General features: G+C 36.1%; 1 protein-coding gene across 6 annotated transcripts in view; it reads right to left on the bottom strand.

Moving 5' to 3' along the window:
* The window catches only part of RIF1 (replication timing regulatory factor 1), a 60,653-nt gene that overhangs the window by 10,103 nt on the left and 25,223 nt on the right, over nt 1–25,327 (bottom strand). For 5 of the 6 annotated variants that reach the window (XR_007517830.1, XM_049887183.1, XM_049887182.1 and 2 more), the window contains exons 21-33: nt 17,950–18,049; nt 15,716–15,980; nt 14,006–14,048; nt 13,039–13,241; nt 12,416–12,515; nt 11,064–11,183; nt 9,331–9,482; nt 8,882–8,962; nt 8,733–8,787; nt 5,132–8,365; nt 1,323–1,472; nt 919–996; nt 714–829 (exon numbers count right to left, since the gene is read on the bottom strand). Coding sequence is in view for 5 of the 6 variants with exons in the window: in XM_049887183.1 (XP_049743140.1) it covers nt 714–829; nt 919–996; nt 1,323–1,472; nt 5,132–8,365; nt 8,733–8,787; nt 8,882–8,962; nt 9,331–9,482; nt 11,064–11,183; nt 12,416–12,515; nt 13,039–13,241; nt 14,006–14,048; nt 15,716–15,980; nt 17,950–18,049 (4,697 nt within the window). In the remaining variant the exon portion in view is untranslated. The remainder of the gene's footprint in view (nt 1–713; nt 830–918; nt 997–1,322; nt 1,473–5,131; nt 8,366–8,732; nt 8,788–8,881; nt 8,963–9,330; nt 9,483–11,063; nt 11,184–12,415; nt 12,516–13,038; nt 13,242–14,005; nt 14,049–15,715; nt 15,981–17,949; nt 18,050–25,327) is intronic. The other variant, XM_049887184.1, reaches the window with a different exon arrangement.

The raw sequence follows: 25,327 nt of genomic DNA, 5'->3' as shown, positions 1-25,327 counted from the left end.
ATACAAAAGATATTTTATTTATATTCCATTTGTGAGTGTTTTTTTCTTTTAATTTTTTTAATCTAATTGAATTTCCCTGTTTAAGCACAATCATAACTGAATTTATTTATACAGACCCACCTAAGCCTGCACGTAGGACAAGCAAATGTATAATTAAAACAAAATTTGAACCTGATGTGTATTATTGGTTTGCAATTCTTAGTACAATTCATACTAAGGGCCATGCCACTCAGTGCATGACAGCTGGCAAAGCTATATGACTAAAGCAACAGAATTGAGAGTTACAGATTATAGATTGCTAGCATCAGGCTGTCTGAGTACAACTAGTAAAGCCTCATGGTTCACATATACTATCACTTATCAGCTGTGTAACTTACGTGGGCTGACCTTTGAAAGCTTCATTTTAAATAATAATTATACTCCTTACAGGATTTATATTAGGATTAAACAAGCTAATATATGTAAAGAGTCCAGCACAGCACCTGACAAAGAGTAAGCACATAATAATCTTAGCTATTACTGTATTATGATAAATGATTCTCTTATTCCCCTATCTGGTCCACCTTCCAGGATGCATTATTTCTAAAATAAAATGTGTGAGGGAGGAGTGCCATGTCAGTCAATCTTAAATATGAGAATCTTAAGCATTCAAGTATTTCTCTGAAATAGGCGGCATCCTGCAGTATAAACCAGAAGCCTAAATAACTGCTTACCACATGTTCGATGTAATCTGAGGTAAAATGATGTCAACTGGCGCCATACAGTTCACCAAAGCTGGGTAAACACTTTCTGTTGGGCATGGCATAGATTCTTTAGCCATTTCTGTAATCTTAGAATAAATTTGTAAAACTGTTAAACAGAGATCACCTGAGTGAACATGAAAAAATAAAGTTACATGAAAACTAAAGCACTTCTTACTAAACACTTCTTTGAGCTCTTAAATTTAGGGCTACGTGATCCTGGGGACAGAAATCCTTTGGCTGAAGTGGTATTACGCTAGATAGGAGAGAAAAAAAACTCACTCAGAACCCTAGATAACTACAATTTTACAACTTAATGTTCACAACTTAGACTGTAATAATTTCTGCAAAATTTCAGAAAATGTAAATGAATGGAATAAACTACTGCCTAATCTATTACTTGCTGGATTATCACTGCCTCTCTTACCACCAAGTCTCATATCTGTTTACCATGTAGCAAACAAAAGATAATATAGTCAAACCAAGGAAATTTTGTTTCTTAGTTACTTTTAAGACAAATCACTCACGCCCAATTATGTGTGTCGCTGTACATATATGTGCATTTTAAAGCCTATGGCTTACCTTAGATTGTGCAGTTGGTGAAGTTTTAACACTTTTTACTATGGGAGAACTATTTGAAGAACAATAGGACCTAACAATAGAGCATCGCCTATCAATATCATCTGCCAGTCCTGCTTGGTATATTGGATCTGCGAAGGACACACGGCGAACCTGAAAATACAGGATTTTTTTTAATTAAAAAAACTAAAGTTTATGTATTTTTTTAAAGTAACACTACAAATTCTCATTATGAGGCTACCTAAAAATACAATATAGGTTTAGAAACTTAATTTTATTTCACTAGTTACCAACTGCAGCAAGTACAGTTCTTTCTAGTGACTGTTTTCAGTGAATACTGCTCAACACCACAGCTCATGCCAATTATCTTTCTTCTAAACTGTCCCTGCAAAATACAGTACCAAAGATTAGGAATAAGGAACAGCAGTAGAAACTTTGTGAAACTGCATATGGAAGATGCGCTTGTATAATTCATTTCTAAAAACCTTATGTGCTTACTACACCGCCTGGAAAGAATAAGGTAAAAGAAGTAAAAACAGTACAGCTGGCCTCTGGTTTATCTCCTCTCTGTGCTGAACTCTGAGGACACCAGCAGAGTCACAGCAACTGGGCAGCAACTTTTGTCTTTCATGGCCCCAGTCTGAAGTCATCTCGGCCTCTTCTGAACTCCTATGGTATGTTCACTCATTCAGCTAATTTGACACAAATATATAATAAGGCACCCTTACACCACTAAATGTGTATTTATAGGTCTCCTGGTCTTGACTCCAAAAGAGTAGGCAAATTCTACACACCTGCAATAGAAAAAACTCCAATATGCTGTCTTGTTAATATTAATATTAAATATGAGCCATTATCAAACAAAAAATGATTAGTTAACTTATATTAACAATCTCAAGTATACTAAAGAAATCATTCCCAAGTCATTCTATCTTTATAAACTTTTCAAGGACTTCTATGGCCTATTAAAGATGGTTTTTTTTTTTTTTAACTAAAAGGCTCTGAAAAAAAGCAAAACAGAACTCAAGACATTAAAAGCCTTCCCAAATGGACCAATCTTTAAAAGTCCAATTTCAAATTAAGTGAAGGAATGGCAACAATATACCTTTTCAGAAGCTCTCAGTTCTACTTTAAGGAGAGTACAAGTTGTGCTATGTACACACATGCAACTTTTCCTTTTTTATTCATTTAACCAATGTGTGCAAGGTATAGGGTCAGGAGCTACAGCAGGTACACAGACCATCCATGTTTCCTAAATGTAAAGGAGCTATAGTTTAATGCAGGAGATGAAAATATAAACAAAATAACTATAAGTGAAATCACATCTAGAAACTGATGAAGGCACAACCTAGGGAGATTCTTCTTTGTAGTTAGACAAGGTCTGGGAATAGGGAAGCATTTATATAAACGCTTACGTGAAACACACAGCACACGGCCCCAGCACCCAGTAACTGCTAGCTAAACCTGCTTTATCCCAACTGAATTGAGAGACCATGTCAAGAAGAGATTTGATGTAATGAGCACTAATGGCCAAAACCAAGATGTGGAAACACATCACACATGAAGAAAGCAAAGGTCATTAAAAAGCAAAGAAAGACAAGACGAAAATGGACGTCAGAAGAGACTCTGAAACTTGCTTTTAGATGCCAAGTACCTAAAGCAAACGGAAGAAATGATAAAGTAAAAGAGCTAAACACAAGATTTTAAAGGCTGGCTCGAGAAGACAAAGTATCGTCAAGACATGTACAAAGGCCTGGAGTTAGAAAACCAAAAAGGAAGAACATGCTTGGCATTTCTCAAAGTGAAAGAACTGAAGAAAAAATTCAAGCCTTGACCTGCAATAGTGAAGGATTCTATGACCAAAATATTGAGCAACACAGGAAGCATCAAAAAAAGGTGGAAAGAATGGAGTCACTATACAAAAAAGAACTGATCAACGTTCAATCATTCCAGGAGGCAGCATACGATCAAGAACCAATGGTACTGAGGAAGTCGAAGCCGCACTGAAAACATGCAAAAAAACAAGGCTCCAGGAATTGATGGAATACCAAGTGAGATGTTTCAACAACAGATGCGGTGCTGCAAGTGCTCGTTTGTCTACGCCAAGAAATTGGGAAGACAACTCCCTGGCCAACTGACTGAAGATATCCCTATTTATGCTTATTCCAAAGAAAGGTGATCCAACCGAATGTAGAAATTATCAAGTAATATCATTAGTATCACATGCAAGCAAAATTTTGCTGAAGATTATTCAAAAGATGTTGCTGCAGTACACTGACAGGAAACTGCCAGATATTCAAGCCGATTCAGAAGAGGGTGTGGAACAAGGGATATACGGCTGCTGTCAGATGGATCCTGTCTGAAAGCAGATAATACCAAAAAGATGTTCACCTGTTTTACTGACTATGCAAAGGCATTCAACTGTGTGGATCATAACAAATTATGGACGGCACTGCAGAGAAAAGCAACTCCAGAACACTTAATTGTACTCACGAGGAACCTATGCACAGATCAAGAGGCAGTCATTTGAACAGAACAAGGGGACACTGCGTGGTTGAAAGTCAGGAAGGTGTGCGTCAGGGTTGTATCCTTTCATAATAATTATTCCATCTGTGTGCTGAGCAAATAATCCGAGAAGCTGGACTATATGAAGACTATATAAAGAAGAAAGGGGCAACAGGATTGGAGGAAGACTCGTTAACAACTTGCATTATACAGATGACACAATCTTGCTTGCTGAAAGTAAAGAGGACTAGAAGCGCTTACCGATGAAGATCAGACCACAGCCTTTGGTATGGATTATACCTCAACATAAAGAAAACAAAAATCCTCACAACTGGACCAATGAGCAACATTATGATAAATGGAGACAAGACTGACGTTAAGGATTTCACAATCAACACCCAAGGAAGCCGCAGTCAAGAAATCAAATGACGCACTACATTGGGCAAACGTTTTTTGAAAAAGACCTCTTTAAAATGTTAAAAAGCAAAGATGTCACCTTGAAGACTACGGTGTGCCTGACTCACTCCATGGCATTTTCAATAGCCTCATATGCATGTGAAAGCTGTGCAATGAATAAAGAAGACCAAAGAAGAAGAACTGACGCTTCTGAATTATGGTGTTGGCGAAGAATATTGACTACACCATGGACTGCCAAAAGAACAAATTGGTCTTGGAGCAAGTACAGCCAGAATGCTCCTTAGAATCAAGGATGACGAGACTTTGTCTCGCGTATTTTGGACATGATACCAGGAAGGATCAGTCCCTGGAGAATGACATCAGGCTTGTTAAGGTGTACATGGTCAGCGAAAAAGATGACGACCCTCAACAAAATGGACTGACACAGGGGCTACAGCAATGGGCTCAAACACAGCGACGATCCTGAGGATGGCACAGGCCCAGCCAATGCTCCATTCTGTTGTACACGGGGTCGCTATGAGTCAGAAGTGACTTGATGGCACCTAACCACAAACTTGCTTTACCGCTGGCAAGCAGAATCAGCTCTGAGTTTGCCTCCCTCATATGATGTTATGGTACGAGGAGCAGAGGAGAACATCACAAATGAGATCTTTGTTAATTTTGCCAAAGCTGAATAATGTGCACAGATGCAGAAGGGTCCCTAGCTTGTCATAAAAATGAAGAAATACCTACAGAGGCTCAGCCTCCTTTTCTCAATCTCTTCCTTCTGTCTGCCCTTTTTCGTAGTTGGTGCGGTAACGAATCAAAACATCGTTCATCAGGTATTACTGCATGGCAAAAATATTCCAACTAAACATAGGCCCATTAATATTCAGCCTCATTCCCCCTACCTTGTTCATAGGTGATGGGATCTCATCTTCCTGCGGTCTTTTTTGCCCTCTCTTTAAAATGCTGGTGGATGGAGAAGCCAAAGGAGACCAGACACAGCGTGTCTGCATGCCACTAGGACTGTCATTTGCTGACACAAGACATGGATCAAGTTCCCTTAATTTTTGAGGAGATAAATTCTCTTCCGTTACCAGCTCAGAGATAGCTGTTTCAGATGTTAGAGATTGTGGGGGCTCCTCCACTTTCTCTGAAGTATGGTGAGTTGCTAGTGTTTCATCATCATTGTCCACTAGCATGTGACTGTCATCTAATTCTGTTTCTTCAGATTTATTAAGTTCAGTATTTGTTTCAGCTTTATTAGAGCCAATCCTTCCTTCTTCAGTGTTCATTTCAAGTGCGTCAGGAACAAAACTGTCAATTTCTGCATTTAATCTCTCTGTTTTAGCTTCTTCAGGCTTAGTGGTTTTGGGAGTCATATTTCCAGCCTCTGTTTCACTGAAACGATCAGTTTCAGTATTCACTTCACCAACTACTGCTTCTTCACAATTTTCCATTTCAACATTCACTGTTTTACCTGAGCGTGGACCGGATTTATCACTTCCTTCATCTGGTTCCCCAGCTGCTGTTCGTTCACAAGTCTCAGCTTGAGCACTCTCTTTTACAGGTGTGGTAGTATCAGAATGGCTATATCCTGAATTAAATTCCTCAGCTGCCACATCTTTAGCCTTCAGTTCTTCAGCTGCATCTGCTTCAGATTCATCACTTCCTCCATTCTTTTCTTCTGCTGCCTCTTTTTCAGAAATATCAGTTTGGGCATTCTCTTGCTCAGAGAAGGTAGCTTCAGATTTATTACTTTCTAGATTCAATTCCATAACTTCTATTTCTTCTAAATTAGATTCTTTTAGTTTACGTACATTTGCTTCAACATTAACGATGTTCTCTAGACTTGGTTTCTTTTTAGAGGTAGTTCCTGGTTTCTCTTCTTTAATCTCCAAAGGAGAATTTTTCTGTGAAACTTCTTCCTTGGAATCACCTAAACATGGAGCAACTGTTTCAAATTTTTTATTAGATGACTCTTGACTTTCAAGAGATACTGCTTCACTGGAATGCAAGCCACAAGTTTCTTTAACTATTTCAGAAGGAAGGGATTCTTGAATAGTACTTTCTTTCAACTCAGTTTCTAATACAATTGATGAATCATTAATAGTATCATTCTCCTTCAGGCCCAAATGAAAACTCACACTATGATGCTCATCTGAAAGTTTTACTTCTGAATACAGATTCGCTTTAGAAGTCTCTGACACAGTTACCGGTGTTTGCAAATCTGTCTTTGTTTCGCTTATCTTTATATCGTAATTTTCTGTGTTCTTTAACCCAATGGATGGCTTTTCCTGAGGCTGTGATTTTTCTCCGCAGCAATCACAACCTTTTGATCTCCTCACCCTCCTACTTCTCTTGTGTTGGCATTCAAGTGTTTGGAGAGTTTTTTCAGAAAGCAAAGAAAGGTCTGACGTCCCTGTTTTTGAGGTCTCTCCCACGTTGATACTTTCGGAAGAATCTCGCTTATGCAATCTTTTATTAGCATTTCTAGTCCTTAGATTTGACTCTGGCACAGGTGGACTTGTAAAGGAATCTTCCGCACCTCTATTAGTTTTACTCTTTCCCTCAGGTGTATCTGGTACACTGTCAACTTCTAACAAATCGGAAGCGCTTGTAGAATCCTGAAGAGTTACAGTACTACTTTCATCTTTTTTATCAGAAGTCTTGGATACGTCTATTTCACAACTTATTTTATTAACTTGTGTCTGATTTTCAACTTTTATACATTCCTGTTTTACCACTTTCTCTTCTTGATCTTCATTGTCAACACTGTCACTGCTTTTGTTCTTCCATTTTCCAGGCCTCTTCTTTCTAGAACCTTCTTCTTTTGCCTCGGAACTATCAGATTCTGAATTTTCAATGCTGGAAAGCAAACCTTGGGATGCTCTTCTTGTTTGATACCGTGTTCGTCCCCTTACTGGTTTCTCAGAGGATTTATCTCCAGTGTCCTGGACACCATCTCCTTCAGACTTAATATTCTCAAGGTCTGGCTTTCTTCTACTTTGGTCAATTTCAGTGTTAGTGCTGGCTTCCCCAAAAGTCTTCTCACATAAATTATTTCCTTTGTCAATTAAATTTTCTTGTACATTTTGTTCAGAAATCAGCTGCTGCTTTGGTAACACATCATCTCTTTCATGTACTGGACTCTTCTGAGGTATCTTTTCTTCTTCCTTACGTCTCTCCTTTTTTTGGTGATTATTTTCCTTATCTTGGCTATCAGGGATAGATTCTGCTATTTCTGAACGTCGTCTTAGAGACCGTCTAAGGGTTTTCTGACTTGGAGTTAGCGGAACCTGACTATCCTCATTTACCATTTGATCTGCTGGTATTATTGCTGGGGGTGTATTTTCTTTTGATTCCAAATTAATTCCTACATTTTTCTCCTCTACACTATTTTCCAATACTACAGCATTTTCTACTGTTGGTTTAAGCTTAGTATCTTCACATTCCATTGTAGATTCGGGAAGACAAGCCTGATTGTCTGAAACACAGTCTGTTTGATTAAGCAAACCAGGTGGGTTATTTCCTAAGGCTAACATGCCATCAATAAATTCCTGAGTATTTTTCTCCTGTTCAGGTCTCAGTAAAGGTTTAGACCTTTTATTCCCTGTTTGTTCAGCTTTACTCAATCTTCGACCTAACCTCTTAATTCCATTCACTATTTTTTCAGAGTCAGACTTTGAAACAGTCACTTGTCTTTTCTTTGTTTTGGATGGGATATCTGCTTTACTCATGCTTTCCTGGTTATTTTTCATTGAAATGGTTGATGACATATTATTCAAAGGAGATGGGCTAAAAGGCCTATTTTCTGAACCATCGAACTTTTCCAAGGTAATAAAGGTTTGCCTTCGGCTTGTTGGCTGAGGAGGAGTTCCAGAAACAGTGGCATCAGAAACTGAGCTACTGATGACACCAGAAGTGTTGTCTGTACTAGATGCACGTTCAGTTGAAGTTTTCTTTGATGAAATTAAAGATTTTTTTCTGGAATCATTATTTTTGCTCAATATTTCTGGACTGGTTTCCTCAACAGAACCACACTCCTTATTTGAAAGAGAAGCCTTTTCTAGATGTTCATCCACACCACAGTTTTCCATGACATCTTGAGAAACAATGACACCACTCTCCATTTGCTCCTCCTGCAGAAAAATGTATATATAGATGAACCAGCAAACAAATCTGTCTTTCTGGAAATTTTAATGTAAAACTTTAATTCAGAAGGCAATCAATGACTTTTAATACACTGCAAATACTCCAACAGTATTGGCAGATACCCACTAATTTATGTCCTTAACTGGAAATATGCAATAAAAGCCAAATAAATTTAATTATGTATGTGTGTGTATACGCAAACACATACAAAATTCTGTTAAAATATGCTAGAGGGAGGTAAGTGATTATATAATACATCTAAAAATTTGTAAGACAAAGACCAACAATCTTTCAATAGTTTAAGTAATTCCATAATGAAAGGGTGATTACAAAAATCCAATATATTAAGTATACCTTAATCCTCATCTTGGAATCTTCCTGTGGTTTTGCAGTTAGAGTAGGAATTTCCCTGAAATAAGTAATTGTATACATTAGAATATTATTTTTCATTACCTAAAAACCAGAAAACCAGTTATGAAAAATTCAACAGCTTCCATACTTACATAGACTCTTCCTGACTATACTGAGAAAATAAGGTATCTTGTGAAACATCCAGATTATTATACATGGCAGGAATATCGCCCCTAGAAAAAATTTTATAGATAAGTAACTTTCAAAATCTGGCTATTCTTACATTAGACATCAAATATTTTTACCATCAATTTGCCTTTTTAAAACAGTATAAAACCAAGACTTGGATGTTTATTTTCCAGATTTTTGATGAAAATATTTTCCCTACTACCCCCTCAACTCCCCTAAAACCAGTTAAAGGAATTCAGTTTAGAAATGTTTGGTACTTTACTAGGTAGCCTTATACACTGTGATATGCAGTTACGTGTGGCACATCTTTAGTATACACAATACCTTAATTCTAAACGCAAAGTTATAGTTTGCTGCATGATATCTAAGTGTGAATACCGAACACTCAATTCAAAATAAAAGGTCTGTAAACCTCTTTGTTTTGAGTACTTCCTTCTGATGTTCAGTTAGTATTCTTTCCTTTGCTTCTTTTCCTTCTGGAGGTATAAACACAAAGTCCGTAGACTTTTCTTCTTCCAAAAGAATTTCATTCTTTATTTTTGTAGATAAAGATTCCCGTTTCGACTGCAGATTAAGAAAAAGTAAATATACATTTGAATCTCAATTATTTTCCAAAACTTCAATTTCTCTTAGCAACTGATATAGTTTTTCAGTGTTGACTTGGATGTTTGAGGTCTAAGCCTTTGCAATGTATTATCGGTTAACAACAAATAGTACAATGTCCCCTCAGTTTTCTTTCGGTCTCTAATACACAATCAGGAAACAAACAAAACCAGACTTCTTGAAAAAAGCACGCAAGTCTGTGCTTACCTACAAAGCATGGACATATGTTTTTTTAGGGCAACACAGAGAAGTCAATTTAACTAGTTTGGCAGCAGGAGAGAATATCTACAACTCTCAAGTTACAACATAATTTGCCTAGTTAAGTAATACACCCTGTATATCAACTTTAGTACTATGTTTTCTTTATAAATTTTCAGTGCAATTAACGTTGTTTTCATTCCATTTCAAAGTGGCCAAAAGAGTATTACTTTTAAAAGTAACATTCTCCTTTAATACTGTTATTTCCCCAGGGCTTGGTGTCATGATTCCAAAACACCCCTTATTGGAGGTTGAAGACAGAATCTATTGTTGTTTGCCACCACTCGTCTGTCAGTCTGTCGCACTGTAGTGGTTTGTGTGTTGCTATGATGTGGAAGCTATACCAGCAAGGTCATGCATCATGGACCGCTTTTAGCGGAGCTTCCAGACTTAGACTAGAAAGGCCTTGTGGTCTACTTCCAAAACTTAGCCAATAAAAAACCCTATGGGTCACAACAGACTACTGTACGATAACAGTGTTGGAAGATGAGCCCCTTAGGTTGGAAGGCACTCAGAATACACAGTGGCTGCAACAATGGACTCAAACATACCATTGATAGTGAAAATGGTGCAGGGCTGGGCAATGTTATGTTTTGTTATACACGGGGTCACCATGAGTCAAAGCCAACTTGATGGCAATTAACGACAACTTTGTCTGAAAATAGATTAACTAGCAACTAGCAAGACATTTAGCTTTGGTGTTGTGTGCTGTTGAGTTGATTCTGACTCATCGTGACCCTGTAAGACAGACTAGAACTGCCCATAGGGTTTCCAAGGCTGTAAATTTTTATGGAAGCACATCTTTTTCCTGTGGAGTGGCTGGTGGGTTTGAACTGCTGACCTTTTGGTTAGCAGCTGAGTGCTTAACCACTGCACCACCAGGGCTCTTTAGTTTTAGACTGAGGTTAAAACAAATGTTTTATACAGACATTTCTCATTCTATTCTTAACAAGAGTTTTCAAATGTTTCTCCTCATATGCTACCTATGTTTGTTATTCAAACCTACTCTCAACCCACTTCAAGGGAGCTGCCATCCATAATAACTACACTTAATGGATGCTTCTATTACACAAACTTACCTTAACTATAAAGGAATATCTTGAGGCTTCTAGATTTTCATGCTATCCTAATAGTCTTTCTAGACCAAGCTCTACTATTCCTTTGCAATCCCATCTTTTATTTAGCCTTTTACATTTTTTCCATCCAATTGAAAGCCGCATGCTCTCAAGCTACTGAAGACTTTCATTTAAAAAGTTCTAATAGACACACTTTGGAAAAACATACTTTGGTTGGTGGTTTCATATTTTCTTTTGTATCCTTTTTCTGTGCCAAAAGGGAATCTCTTTTTCCACTTGATTTTATTTCCATGCCACTTATCTTGACATTTAACTGTGAACTTTCTGTCTGTTTTATAAAAAATAAAACAATTTTAGTAAGCACGGCTGTTTTTTCTATTTGGTTTTTCCTTTTCATGTTTTCAAAATTATTTTCAGTATAACGAATACTGTATTTTTATGCAAACAGCACGTGCCCTCTATGTTTGTTTGCCAACCGTACCCTCCCACCACGAGGTATTTTCATAAATGCGCTTTTTTTTTTTAGAGTACCATGTAAAAAAATACTTGGCACAGTGGTGCTTATGAAAATACTTTGTGGGGGGGAGAGCGGTTAGCAAACAAACGTAGATGCATATTATTTGCATAAAAATACAGTACACATTTCAAATCACAGATTTCTTCTGATTATTCAAGCCTCTTAAAATCATGTCAAACGAAAGCAAGCCATCTAATTCAACAACAGCAAACAGGCTTTACTGGAAATATTTCTAAGAGAAAATCAAAGCCATAAAACTTTTAACGTTAAGCAATGAAGTGTATTAAAACACAAATGATACAGTACTGACACATAAGCACATTTCCTTCACAATAGGAATACATAACTTTTACAGGCCAAATTACAATGAAGTCTAGAAGTTTATCTGAGGAATTAATACCAAAAACATAGTATTTGACCAGGTATACTTTTACCTTTTACAGGTTCTAAACAGAAAATAGCTACACCCAACCTGCTACTGAATAGAAAACTTTTCGAAGGATGCTCTACTTCATGAATGTATAGTACCCATACTTTTAGTCCTCCAAATTTCTAAATCTTCACATATTAGCCAAAATAACTTCGGTCCTAATGGGTAGTGTGAGAGCAAAGAGTGTTTTTCTGACAGAAGGAATGACAAATTTAATGGAAAGAAATGGGAAAGTAAAGGACAGCTTTTGCTTACAGATGGATTAGTAACTGTTGTTTCTGGCTTATCTAACACTTAGCCATATATTTCAACAATTACAACCTATGCAAAACAGTACACGAGGTACCTTAGTTCAAAAAAAGCTTATTAATGAACACGAATCAGAGACTACTTACATGAGTCTCTGGTGGAAACTACTACCTTTAATTCATAAAAGTATTTTTAGTCCAGATCACTATGTAGAAAAATCCTGTCTTACAGAGATCTTTCACTCAGGTTTTACTTATCATTTCATTAGAACATTCAATCTAAGTTTTTGTCTTTTTAAAAATTATATCAAGACCCAAAAAACACACCCCTCAAACATCATGTAAAAGTAAAAGGAAACACTTACTGCATCTGAATATGGTCCGCTGGATTCTTCCACAGTTTCAACATTTTCCAAACCAGGCAACAGAAGCAGAGATTTTTGTTTAGCTTGTCTTAGTACTGACCTTTAAAAAAGTACATATATACACACACACACACAGATACACACATTTCAGTCAAATAGTACTGGTGAGATCATATGTAAAAAAAGTGCACTTAAAGTAATTATAAATTTAAAGTAGCTAAATACATCTGGCTTAAAGATAGTTTCTCACTACGCATACATTAACCTGAAAGAAATTACAGATAATACTTGAATTTTTCTCTAAACTTCTCTGAATTTCCAAATTTTTATGATGAAAAATTTCAAACAAAAGTAGATGACACATCATTTAGCTTCAATAACCACCAATTTCCTGCTCTTCTTGTTTCATCGATTAGGGATAATGGGTAATTTTAAATTACCTTTTTTTGTTCCTAAAATCAAGGTTACAAATAATGTTTAATAATTACCATGGCATGCCAAATAATAATACTTTAAGAAAGCCTCTGTAATAACTCCCCAAAGAAAAGTTTAAGTTAAAATCAAAATGTAAATTTATATTATCACAACAGAATAGTTGTATAAGAGTTTTGTCGTTAGCATACTTTAACTCTTCAGGATAAATCAATATCGGCACTTTAGCAAATGTGGAATTCCAGAAGTGAGCACTCTGTTTTCTAATCTGTTTGTTCTTGTGTAGAAATATTATGCATAATAATGGGGTGAGCTGTTCAAGAAGTTCACTGTCGTAAGTCCCAGTGTAGCTAGACTGCAGACAAGCAATAATTTCTCCTAGTAGCTTTTCTAACTAGGAAAAAGGAAAAGTTTGTTAGAGTAACGTTTGGAATATTACTTTCAAACTAGGTAAAAATAAAAGCACAAAACATACTAAATACCAACCCACAGAACATATTATTTCAATTTTTAACTTCGCAGGTTTTTAAGAGAGCCACCATCCACCCCTTACATATATGAAACAAAAAAACACCAAACCCAGTGCCGTCGAGTTGATTCCGACTCATAGCGACCCTACAGGACAGAGTAGAACTGCCCCATAGAGTTTCCAAGGAGCGCCTGGCGGATTTGAACTGCCGACCCTTTGGTTAGTAGCCGTAGCACTTAACCACTACGCCCCCAGGGTTTCCTTACATATACAGCCATCTTTAAAAGCCGGCAAATTATCGGGTAAGCTTACTTTGGTTATTGATATTAGAGCTGATTTAGAGCTTACTTTTCCACTAACAGAAAACAGTTATGTTTTTACATCAATTATAGTAAGAATTAATAGATGTTTACACAAGTTTCACCTAGAAAACTATGGAACCAATTCAACTTATGTATTAAGGGATGAGACAGGGGTTGATGAGTTAAATGAATTTAAAGCACACCAATAAATCCTTTTTAAAAACTATCCTTTGCATGTGTCAATGTCATGTTCCCATTAAAAATTAAGTATTATAGTAAGTCCTTTATAATCAAGCAGAATTAGGTTTCAGGTAGACAATTATCTAAACCTTAAGCTTTTCTTTTTTATCATCAAAGTAAGTTTTATAAACAATTGTCTATTTTTACCTTGTTGTTCAAACAACTGTACACTTTAGGGACTTCATCAGGCCTGCAGGGGGAGGGAAACATATAAATGTATATCATTTATATTTTAGAAAATTAACACTACATTGAGCTAAACCTACAAATACAGTAATATATCCATTAAAATGAGAAGCATGATATAAAAAGGTGCCTCAAGATTTAATTAGTGAAAAAGTAAAATTGCTAAACATAATGCATAGAACAAATCCATCTATAAAAAATTAATCATAGAAAACCATTGAAAATAGATCTCAAAGTATTAATACTAATTATTTGCTTCTGAACATTTTTTTAAAGGGATGCATTTCTGGTAAGGACTAAAAAAAGATTTGCAAAGAGTTAATGGACTCTGGGGTTGCATTTTGTCCTTTCTAAAATCTTTGCCTAAGACTCTTTCTGTGAATTTAATTTACAAAAGATAGACTTATTGTGGTTGAACAATAGGGGTTATAAGAAACAGTGACCAATCCTTTTAAAATGCAAAGAAAAAAAAACTTTCATGTTATCATTGTCAGGTTGTTTTTTTAAGGCACTGGTGGCTTCAAGTGTAAAAATTCAGTTGTGTGCTCCATGGGGTTTTCGAGGGCTGATTTTTGGGAAGCCAGGCCTTTTTTCCAAGGTGCCTCTGGGTGGACACAAACCTCTGCTAACTGTTTTTATCAAGTACTCTAAAACCAGTTATCAACAAGTCAATTCTGACTCATGGTGATCTCATATGTGTCAGAATAGAACTGTGCTCCTGAGGGTTTATTTTTCACCCTCTGGGTAGACTCAAATTGCCAATCCTTCTGTTAGCAGCTGAGCAAGTTAACTAACCATTTGCACCACCCAAGTACTCCTCAATGTAAAAGGGCATGTTTAAATTAATGCAAACTTTCACAGGGTGACTCAGAAATTTAAATTTGCATACCCTTTAAAACAATTTCCCTTAAACAATTTTATTCTGCAAAAGTAATTGTAAATTGTAAATTACTGGGTAATAATTTATACACAAAAATGTTCAACTGCAATACTGTTTGTCATGAAGTAAAAAGCTAATAAAAAAACAGGCCCACCAACATGAATGTGGTTAAGAAATTTAATGGAATCCTATACATTTAGGAACTCTTACAGCACAATGGTTAAGCAGCTGACTGCTAAGTAAAAGGCTGGCGGCTGGAACTCATCCAGTGACTTTGTGGGAGAAAGACCTGGTGATCTGCTTCCATAAAGATTATAGCATAGGAACCCTATGGACGTAGTTCTACTCTCTCATATTGGTTTGGTATGAGTTGGAATCAACTCAACGGCACACAACGCCAACAATATATAAATGTTTAAAAGAACGAGATTCTTACATGTATGGTAAAAGACGCGTACAATATACTTAACTGCAGAGTAACACGTTAAATATGCTCTCACGTGTCATACATTTAATAGGTATGTTTGTTTGCGTAAACGATTCTGAAAAGGTATGTGCTAAACTGAAAACAGGGTTGTAAACATGCAAAATAAAATGCCTTTCAATTTCTCCCTCATAATTCTGTACTATTTCAATTTTTTTTTTAATAGAGAAGCACAGTTTAACATACTCTATACTACACTGTAAAGATTACCATTTATAGCAATAATAAAGCTGTTGGTTAGGAAAACCATAATCTAGTTGTAAAATGTATACATTTAATTCAAAGCTATTAAGTTCAAAATACTTACTTTGAGGTTTCATATAATAATGCCAGAGGTCTTGTCAAAGTTGCAAATATTTTTTGGATCATAGAAGGCAAAGAAATGTGTCCAAGTACATTGGAAAGGATGCTGATGATTGAATTTCCAATAGTAAGGAGGGTATCAGAATGTACTTCCTTGAAGTTCAGAGTATGGAAAGAATAGATCACTTTCACAATAAGTTTAAATAAAGAAGCCAACTTCCCTAGGGGCTCCTTCTTCTTTTTCGACCAATCTGAAGATGTCTGAGGTACTAAAATAAAATTGAATTTATTAAAAACTCAAGCAGAGAATAGTGACACTGTCTACCTTTATAATTTTTATCTCACATCTAAATGATGGCTACATCTAGAACATATGTTTTTGTAGATTCCCCAAAATAAACCTTAAAATTATATACCGGTAATATGTAAATATCACCAGAGCATTATTTTCAGAATGACAATCAGAAACAGGAAAACAGGTCAATCTAAAATAAGAATCCAGAAAAATTCATAATTTCGCTAATAAATTATAAAATGCATTTCAAGTTTTTTAGATTTCACAGAATTCCAACAAGTGAAGAAAAGTACTAAATCATAAGTTCTAAAAGTAAATATTAAAAGCCGGTTTTTTAAATAAGAAACATTTCCATTAGAAATTATTGTTTCCTGGCTCATCTATAGTATAATAAATCCTACAAATAAAAATGAACAAGTCAAAGATCTAAATACTAGGCCGGGGGTGGGGTGGGGTGGGGGGAGACGACGGACCACAAAAGTAGGCCTGCTACCTATTTCCGTGATTTAAAGGAAAAAAGTCTTAAAAATACTCTCCCGCTTTCTGTGCACCCTTCTTAGACTCCATTTTTCTCCAGATACCTACCTACATCTGATAAACCCACACCTGTCTTGCCAAGAAAATCATACCTATTCCAAAGTATCTTTCCCTTTCTCTCAAAACAATCCATTCCTTTAAGATAAGAACTCTCGGACCTAAGAGAAAACTCTGATTAAAAATTAATTCTATGTGGAGAAAAAAAAAAACGTTGCTACTGAAAGGAAGCCAGCCTTATTCCCTAGAATCAGTTTCTGAGACATGAATGTAAACTGGAAAAGCTACCCAGTAACTCCTGGCTGAGGCACTGGTGGTTCAGCAGTGGTATTCTCATCTTCTCTACAGAAAACCTGGGTTTGACTCCTGGCTGATGCACCTCACGCACAGCCACCACACCCAGCTGTCAGTGGAGGCTTGCATATTGCTATGACACTGAGCGGGTTTCAGTGATCTCTACACTAAGACAGACCAGGAAGAAAGGCCTTGTGATATATTTCTGAAAATCAGCCAACAAAAACCTTATGGATCTCAATGGTCTCACTGACAACCAATCAAAGGCATCGTGTAAGACCTGAAAGCATTCTGTTCTGTTGTGCATAGGATTGCTGTGAGTCGGGGACCGACTCAACAGCAGCTAACAATGACCACTCTTGGCCAGGATGCTGAAGGTGAGAAGACTGTTTATATACAATGGATTGATCAAGTAATATATTGAGAACAATGGAAACCAAGTTTCTCATGGTTTAAAATTGGAGGTACAAATACAGAAAGATGAAATTAAATCGAGGGATGTTAAGTGACTTGCTTAAAAGAATAGACAGAGACTAGAATCCAGGGTTCCTTTCTCCCAGGTCAATGTTCTTTCCATTTCATCACAGTGCCTTAGACTATCCAGCAGGTACACAATTTTTCTAGCGATTTAAATTTGTTTCACAATATGAAATATAAAGTTCATGTTTTCTTTAGGGATAAAGATTTGACAAGTGGCACACACACAAAAAATCTCAACATTTTTGTTAATTCATAAAATCTAAGCCCACTGAAAGAAACTGGTGTATGTTAGAGCCATGCTATCTGATACTGACAGAAACCCTAACAAGACAGTCCTCTAAAAAAACAGTCATGCAAGTTTTTCTCCCAAATGCAATGTCAAGTAATAGCTCTGAGACTTACTAGCCATACGAGCTTGGGCAAGATGCAACCTAAACCAAGGTAAATCACTTGTATTATTAGTAAATAGTATTATTAGATAAGACATTTTATACGTGCATGTGTTCTCACACACCTGAGAATCTAGCATAATAAACTGGTAATTCACCAAGACCAAAAGTAAGCAAAATGAGATGGGAAAAGCAATAGGACAACCTGTTCAGGCAGTCATAAATAAAGGTAAGAAAAATACTTACATTTAACAGCAGGCTGATATTTAATATTATATGGTGAAAAGTCAATGCAATCAACCATTACAGTAATAATATAAACGAGTCTATCCAAAAACAATGAATTCTAGGGGAAAAAAAAGAAAGTATCAGATTAGAAACTTCTGAAATAACTCTGGCATAGTATACAAGCATAGTGAGCAACAACAAACAAAATAATCTAAGACTTCTACTCTCACATATTTATACCACATAAGGCACACTTCTCAGTTAACTGCTGTGTACCAAATACATTACTTTTTGTTTCTCAACAATTAGGGAAAATAATTCAACTTTATGATGCCAGTAAAACTCAGTGTATCAACCAATAAATTGAGAATGGAAGTACTAGGTCCATAAGTAGATTCTTTTATAAAATTCTTGAAAATTACAAAAGTAAAAGTGCATTACTGTATTTTACACAAATAAAGAATGCATTCCTTCGATGTCTGTTTGCCAACCATACCCTCCCCAAGCAAATTATTTTTGTATGCGTGCTATGCTAAATTTTTATTATAGCAACAAGTTAAAAAGTTTTTTTTGGCATTGTAGTGCTTAGAAAAATACCTCACGGGGGACAGCAAAGTTGGCAAAGGTAGAAGGTGAGTGTTACTTGCATAAAAATATGGTACTACATCCAGTGAAAACAAAACAAAAATGAAAAAGTTGCTAAGCTCCCCTACTCCCTTTCCTCAAATCCTCCCTAAATCCAACTGGAATAAAAACAAATCCACAGAAAAGGAAAAAAGGCTACTAATAGACAAAGCAATATTGAAGAACAACAACAAAGTAAGAGGCCTAACCCTTCCTGATCTCAAAACATACCATATAGCCAAAGTAATCAAAACAGCCTGGTACTGGTTCAATGACAGACACACAGACCAATGGAATAGAACTGAGAACCCAGAAGTAAACCTATTCATCTATGGGCAGCTGATTTTTGACAAGGCGTCAAAAGTCCATTCAATGGGGGAAGACACAGTCTCTTTTAACAAACGGTGCTGGCAAAAGTGGATATTCTTTGCTGAAAAATGAAACAGGATCCATACTTCACAGCATACACAAAAACTAACTCGAAACAGACCAAAGACCTACATGTTAAAGCTAAAACTATAAAGTTCCTGGAAGCAACTATGGTACCAAATTCACTTTAAAAATACATGATTAAACTACAAACGCATGAACAACAGAAGGCAAATTAGACAGCTGGGACCTCCTAAAAATGAAATACTTAAGCTCAGCAAAAGACTATATCAAAAGAGTAAAAAGAGATCCCACAGACAGGGAAAAAATCTTTGGTAACAATGTATCTGATAAGGGTCTAACCTCTAAAATACACAGAAAACTTCAAAAACCCAACAACAAGGAGACAATCCAATAAAAAACGGGCAAAGGACATGAACAGACACTATATCAAAGATATTCAAGCAGCCAACAAACACAGGAAAAGATACTCAGGATCATTAGCCATTTCAAACCCAAACCTACTGCTGTCAGGTTGATACCAATTCATAGCCAGCCTATGGGACAGAGCAATTAACTGTTTCCGTAGGGTCTCCAAGGCTGTAAATCTTTATGGAAGCAGACTGCCACATCTTCTTCTTGCTGAAGAGCAGGTGGGTTCGAACCACTGATGGTGAGGTTAGCAGCCAAGTGCTTCAACCACTGCGCAACCAGGGCTTCTTTCATTAGCCATTAAAAACAAACAAACAACCTGTTGCCATCAAGTCAATTCTAACTCACAGTGACCCTACAGGACAGAGTAGAACTGCCCCATAGGGTTTCTAAGGAGCAACTGGTAGATTCAAATTGCAGACCTTTTGGTTAGCAGCCAAACACTTAACCACTGTGCCACCAGGGCTCCTCATCAGCCATTAGAGAGATGCAAATCAAAACCAGAACGAGCTACCATCCCACCCCTGCAAAAATGGCACTGATCAAAAACAAAAAAAACGCAGAAAACAACAAATGCTGGTGAGGTTGTTGGGAGACTGGAACTCTTATCCACCACTGATGGGATTGTAAAATGGTACAACCACTATGGAAAACAGTAAAACACTTCCTCAAAAAGCTATAAATAGAGATCCCTTAAGATCCACCAATCCCACTTCTAGATATATATCCTAGAAACCTAAGAACAGTGACATGAATAGACATATGCGCACCTATGCTCACTGCAGCATTAATCACAATAGCAAAAGATGGAAACAGCCTAAGTGCCCGTTAACGGATGAATGTATAAACAAACTGTGGTACATACCAAGAGCGGAATACTACACACCTTTAAAGAATGATGATGAGTTCTTGAAACATTACATGGGTCAATCTGGACGGCATTATCCTGAGCAAATTAAGTCAATCACAAAAGGACAAGTATTAAATATTTTGTGATTGCACTTTTATGAAAAGATGATACACATACAGAAAGCAACATTATTCTGTATGGGGGCATTTGTATGGGAGGGGGCATCACTTTCTAGATAGCAGACACTTGTTATTTTCGGTAATGGGAAAGGCAATACCGAATGTGAGTCTGTACAACTAGACCAAGAAGTACACAAGAATAAAGGATGTTTCTGATGAATGCTGTAACACACAATTTTGCAAACACGACAATTAATAAAAAAATACAGGTGGTTACATAGGTAGATACATATGCGGATATGTGTATAGGAAGGCATATGTGGGTATATGCATGTGCACGTATAGGTGTTATCTATATGCATATGCAACTACACGTGTGTGTGCTACATATACACTCATATATAACATAAAGCACAAAGAGGGCACAGTTATGGATACTTCCTAGACATAACCAAACACCTCAAGGGATTGGTTTTACTGCGTTTGAAGGTTTAGTACCATAGTCTCATAGAATAACTTGGTCAACTGGTGTAACATAGTTTATAAAGTTTACATTCTACATCCTACTCATGTGAGTAGCGTCTGGGGTCTTAAAAGTGTATAATCACTGTCTAAGATACAACTATCAGTCTCTACTTGTCTGGAGCAAAGAGAAAGAAGGAAACCAAGGACTCAAACAAGAAACTACTCTACAGGGTTTATCACCCACACGAACCACATCCTCATCTATCCGGAGACTAGAAGAACTGGACAGTGCCCAGGTACCACTACCAATCATTCTGACCAGGGACAAAGCAGATGGTCTCGGATAGACTGGTAGAAAAATGTGGAACAAAACTCAAATTCTTAAAAAAGTCCAGACTTACTGGACTGGTAGAAAACAGAGGAACCCCTGAGACTGTTGCCCTGAGACACCATTTAAACCTGGAATTGAAACTACCCCAAGAGGTCACCTTTCTGCTAAGTAACAGATTGGATCATAAAATAAACCGTATCACCAGTGAGTACTGAGCCCATTTATAAAATCATCTATATGAGATCAAACAGTCAACTTTTACACTAAAGCAAAGATGAGAAGGAAAAGAGGTAGGGGCAGGGGGAGGTAGGGAAGCTAGATAAATGTAAATGGAACAATCAGAACGGAAATAATGAGAATGTTGACACATATGAAAATTGTAACCAATGTCACAAAACAATTTGTATAAAAATTGTTAAATGGGAAACTAATTTGCTGTGTAAACTTCCACCAAAAATACGATAAAATATTATAAAAAATAAACACAAGCACCAAACACTTCCTGGAAATTTTTCTGAAGAGGGGGAAGGAGAGAAACAGACTAAAAAGGAAAGCCCAGCCCCATAAGTCAAACAGAACACCGTCAAAATCGTGAACTATTTTATTAACAGAAGATGAAGAATAAGGTTCTTTATAAACCCTGTAAATAGTCAAATAAGTAATTAAAAGACTAATGATATTAAAGATCTATGGAAAAATTGCACTAGTTTTTCCACCTCCCTTTATTCTCCATTCTTCCCACTTGTCCATTTCATTAATTCACATGTCTGCACCCAAAGACAGTCTCCCACACTGGGTATAAGAGCCACAGAAACAAGACAGTGCCTCAGTTAACCTATGAAAACCATGTGGATGGTCAGTCCAAAAGACAAGCTACACATTCATAGGAAAAAAAAAACAAAGTTTCTGGTGTTTCCTCCCTGTTTACAACCACAAGGTCAAGGATGGCTGTAACCAGAATTTGCAGACAAAAAGGGATTCTCTCTTGGGTTGAGAAATAAATTCCAGCTACTATTATCATTGGTATGAATCTTTATTGACAAATATACACATTCATGACAAGGCCCAGCAACATGAAGGTATGCCAAAAACCAACAGAACTAATTCATGAGTAAAGAACTGATAACCAGAAACAGAAGAAAATCCTCAGAGGCAGAGGGAAAACATATCCATTTAAAAAATTAAATGTAAAAACGAAACCAGTATAAAACATCTCAACATTTAAAACACACACAAAAACAGATGTTGGAAAAAGAGAGGTAAGGGACATAGAAGACAAACCCACAAGTTCGAAAACTACTCCAGAAAGAGAAAAACGGGACTACCAAAAGACGACAATTTCCTGAGATGAAGGCACAGTTCTTTAGATTAAAAGGGTTCAACCAGTATTTAAAGTTGAATTAAACAGATCTCCCAAGACACATTCTGGTAAAACGTCTAAACTCCAAGACAGGAGAAAAATTCTAAACTTTACAGTTAAAAAAAAAAAAAAGACTACTTCAGACTATACATTTGCAACAGAAGCCATTAACAACTGAACAATCTCTTTACTTCAAAATTCTGTGATATAAATTTTCAGAAACCTAAAACTTACAACTAGCCAAATGATTAAGTATGGGAAGGGGACCAAACAGTCATGCATCTAAAGTTAGGTGCCAATTATTTCTTTTTTCTTAAAGAATAAAATATGGTAAAGCAAAACCAGGGGCAAAAAATGGGATATAAGAAACAAAAGCTGAACAACAAAATCTTATGTTTAATGTAATATGGCACAAAACATGCAAATATGTATGTGTAATCTTGTCACCAGCGCCTGCAATCTTCAAAAACAATTTTTTTTTCCAGACTTTATACATCCTATATAACAATATAGTAACTGAAACTAAAATTCAAATCTTTTCAATAAAACCTGGAAAGTGACAAGGCAGGGAAAAATTTGTGGGGAAGTGAACTCATGCCAAGGTCTTCACTTCTTAAAGTACAACGTCATGGATATTTAACTCTTGAAAACTGACAGAAAAATTTAAGTTCAAATTCTTAAGAGTAGTAGTTGGGGAAAAAAACATGTTTGCCTACATATATAAACATGTCAAAAACACTAGAAGAAAACTTGACTGATAAAAACTGTCTCCTTTGCCATGAGACCAGAAAAACTGGATGTGCCTGGCTACCATTACTGAACATCTTAATCGACAACTCTACAGAAGAATCCTGATCAAAAAGGGGAAAAATGAAGAACAGAATTCCGTATTCTCAGACTTTTTGGAACCATGGAGGATGGATGAACCCCTGAAACTACTGCCCTAAGACAATCTTTAAACATTAAAACAAAAACATTCCCTGAAATCTTCTTAAAACCAAACAGTAGTTTAGCTTAACTAGTAAAGAATTTCTGCCTTGAGCACAATGCCCTTTTAAGATCAAGCTACAAGGGATCAAACTGACTACAGTAACCTGAAAGATTAGATAGGAACCTTAGGGGGCAGTGAGTTTATGTTCATGGGGGAGGAACAACTCTGAAAAGGAGGGTGTGAGAATGGTTGCACAACTTGAATGTGATTGATGTCACTGAAATGTACATGTAGAAACTTGAATGGGTGTATGTTTTTGCTGGGGTTTCAATAACAACAAAAATAAATGATTAAAAAAGTAACTGGATTTATAAGTAAAGAGAAAACTAAAACAAAACAGAAACAAGATGTCAAGAATAAGACCATATACTGTATTTCTTACTATATATGAAAGGGCTAAATATACTTACTAAAACACAAATTCCCGTACTATATGCTACGTAAGACCCAGAAACGTAAAAATAAAGATACATAAAAAGAAAATCTTAAATTGATACAATGGAATGCTATAAAACAATGAAAATGAACACGGCTGAACACAACATGGATGACTCTTCCAACCCTAACAATGAACCAAAAGACACCCAGTATGGTATTATTCATATAAAATTCAAAAAAGGAGCAAAGCTAAACAAATGTATACTATGTGTATGCACATGTAATAAAAATACAAAGGAAAACACAAATTATTATCAAAAAAAGTCAGGATAGTGGTTCTCTCTATGGGAAGAGCGTGTTGTGATTCAAAATGCCAAGGGCTCTTGCTTCTGAGCACTGGCAGTGTTCTATTTACTGACCTTAGTAGTTTCATGGTAGCATAATGTCCCTTACTATCACCTTTTTCTTGAATTCTACCAGTTCAAAAGTAACCATGTTCTTATCCTCAACATCTTTGTTGTTGTTGTTCTCTTCACTTACTATAATTTAGTTTTTTCCTCATGTTTTCAACATTATGCATCCTATTTTTTTCCAAATACTACTCTTTAAACTTATATTCTTCTGTCAAATTTGAAGACTTAATAGTGATCAATCTTTATGTATGACAATGTATCATCAAAATATGCAGTAAGCATGCTAAAATTCATCAAATTTACAATCAAGGAAACACTTTACTGCTCCCAGAAACTTACCAATATAAAACTACCATAAGGAATTATAATGTAGAGAACAAATTTCAAAATTAAAAATCATACAAAGAATCCTAATACATACAATGTGTATTATCATAAAACAATATAACCAGAAATTAATGACAGAAAAGTCACTAAAACTAGTCTCTTCAATTAAAAAGCACCCTTCTAAATTGCCTGGTGCTAAAACAAAACACACCAAAATAAATATTCTACATGATTATCATTAGAATACTAGTCTGAGTGCATAGTTTGGAAAAGATAAAATAACAAACAAAAACCCTAGACTTTCACACTTAAGCTAGAATAAGAACCCAGAAAACAACAGAAACAAAAAGTGTCAATGCACATAAGCACAGGCAGATTAACCAGGAAGCAAGGTACACACAGGCTTAATTGTGTTTTCTTACCAATCTGAAATGCATAATTTCACATCAGCTTTACCATATCTTCAATCAATGTCACTTTGAAGTGGTGAAATTGTGCACTTCAGAGAAGTAAAAAAGCACAACTTGCTATAACTGGGTTATCCATACCTGCATCTAAGTAATGACAAAGAAAAATAAACAGCTGCAGTGATGATCAATAAAATAAAATGAAATGCTGGTTCTTTTAAAGACTTAAAATAGACTAGTCTTTGATTAGCAACTCTAGTCTGACCAATAAAACAGGAATAAGACTTAAGAACAAAAAAGGGCAATATTAAGTACAGATACGACATTTTT

This window comes from Elephas maximus, chromosome 6, assembly GCF_024166365.1.
Source record: "Elephas maximus indicus isolate mEleMax1 chromosome 6, mEleMax1 primary haplotype, whole genome shotgun sequence".
Lineage (NCBI taxonomy): Eukaryota > Metazoa > Chordata > Mammalia > Proboscidea > Elephantidae > Elephas > Elephas maximus.
The sequence above is the reverse complement of the archived record's forward strand: the minus strand, read 5'-3'. Positions and strand labels throughout refer to the sequence as shown.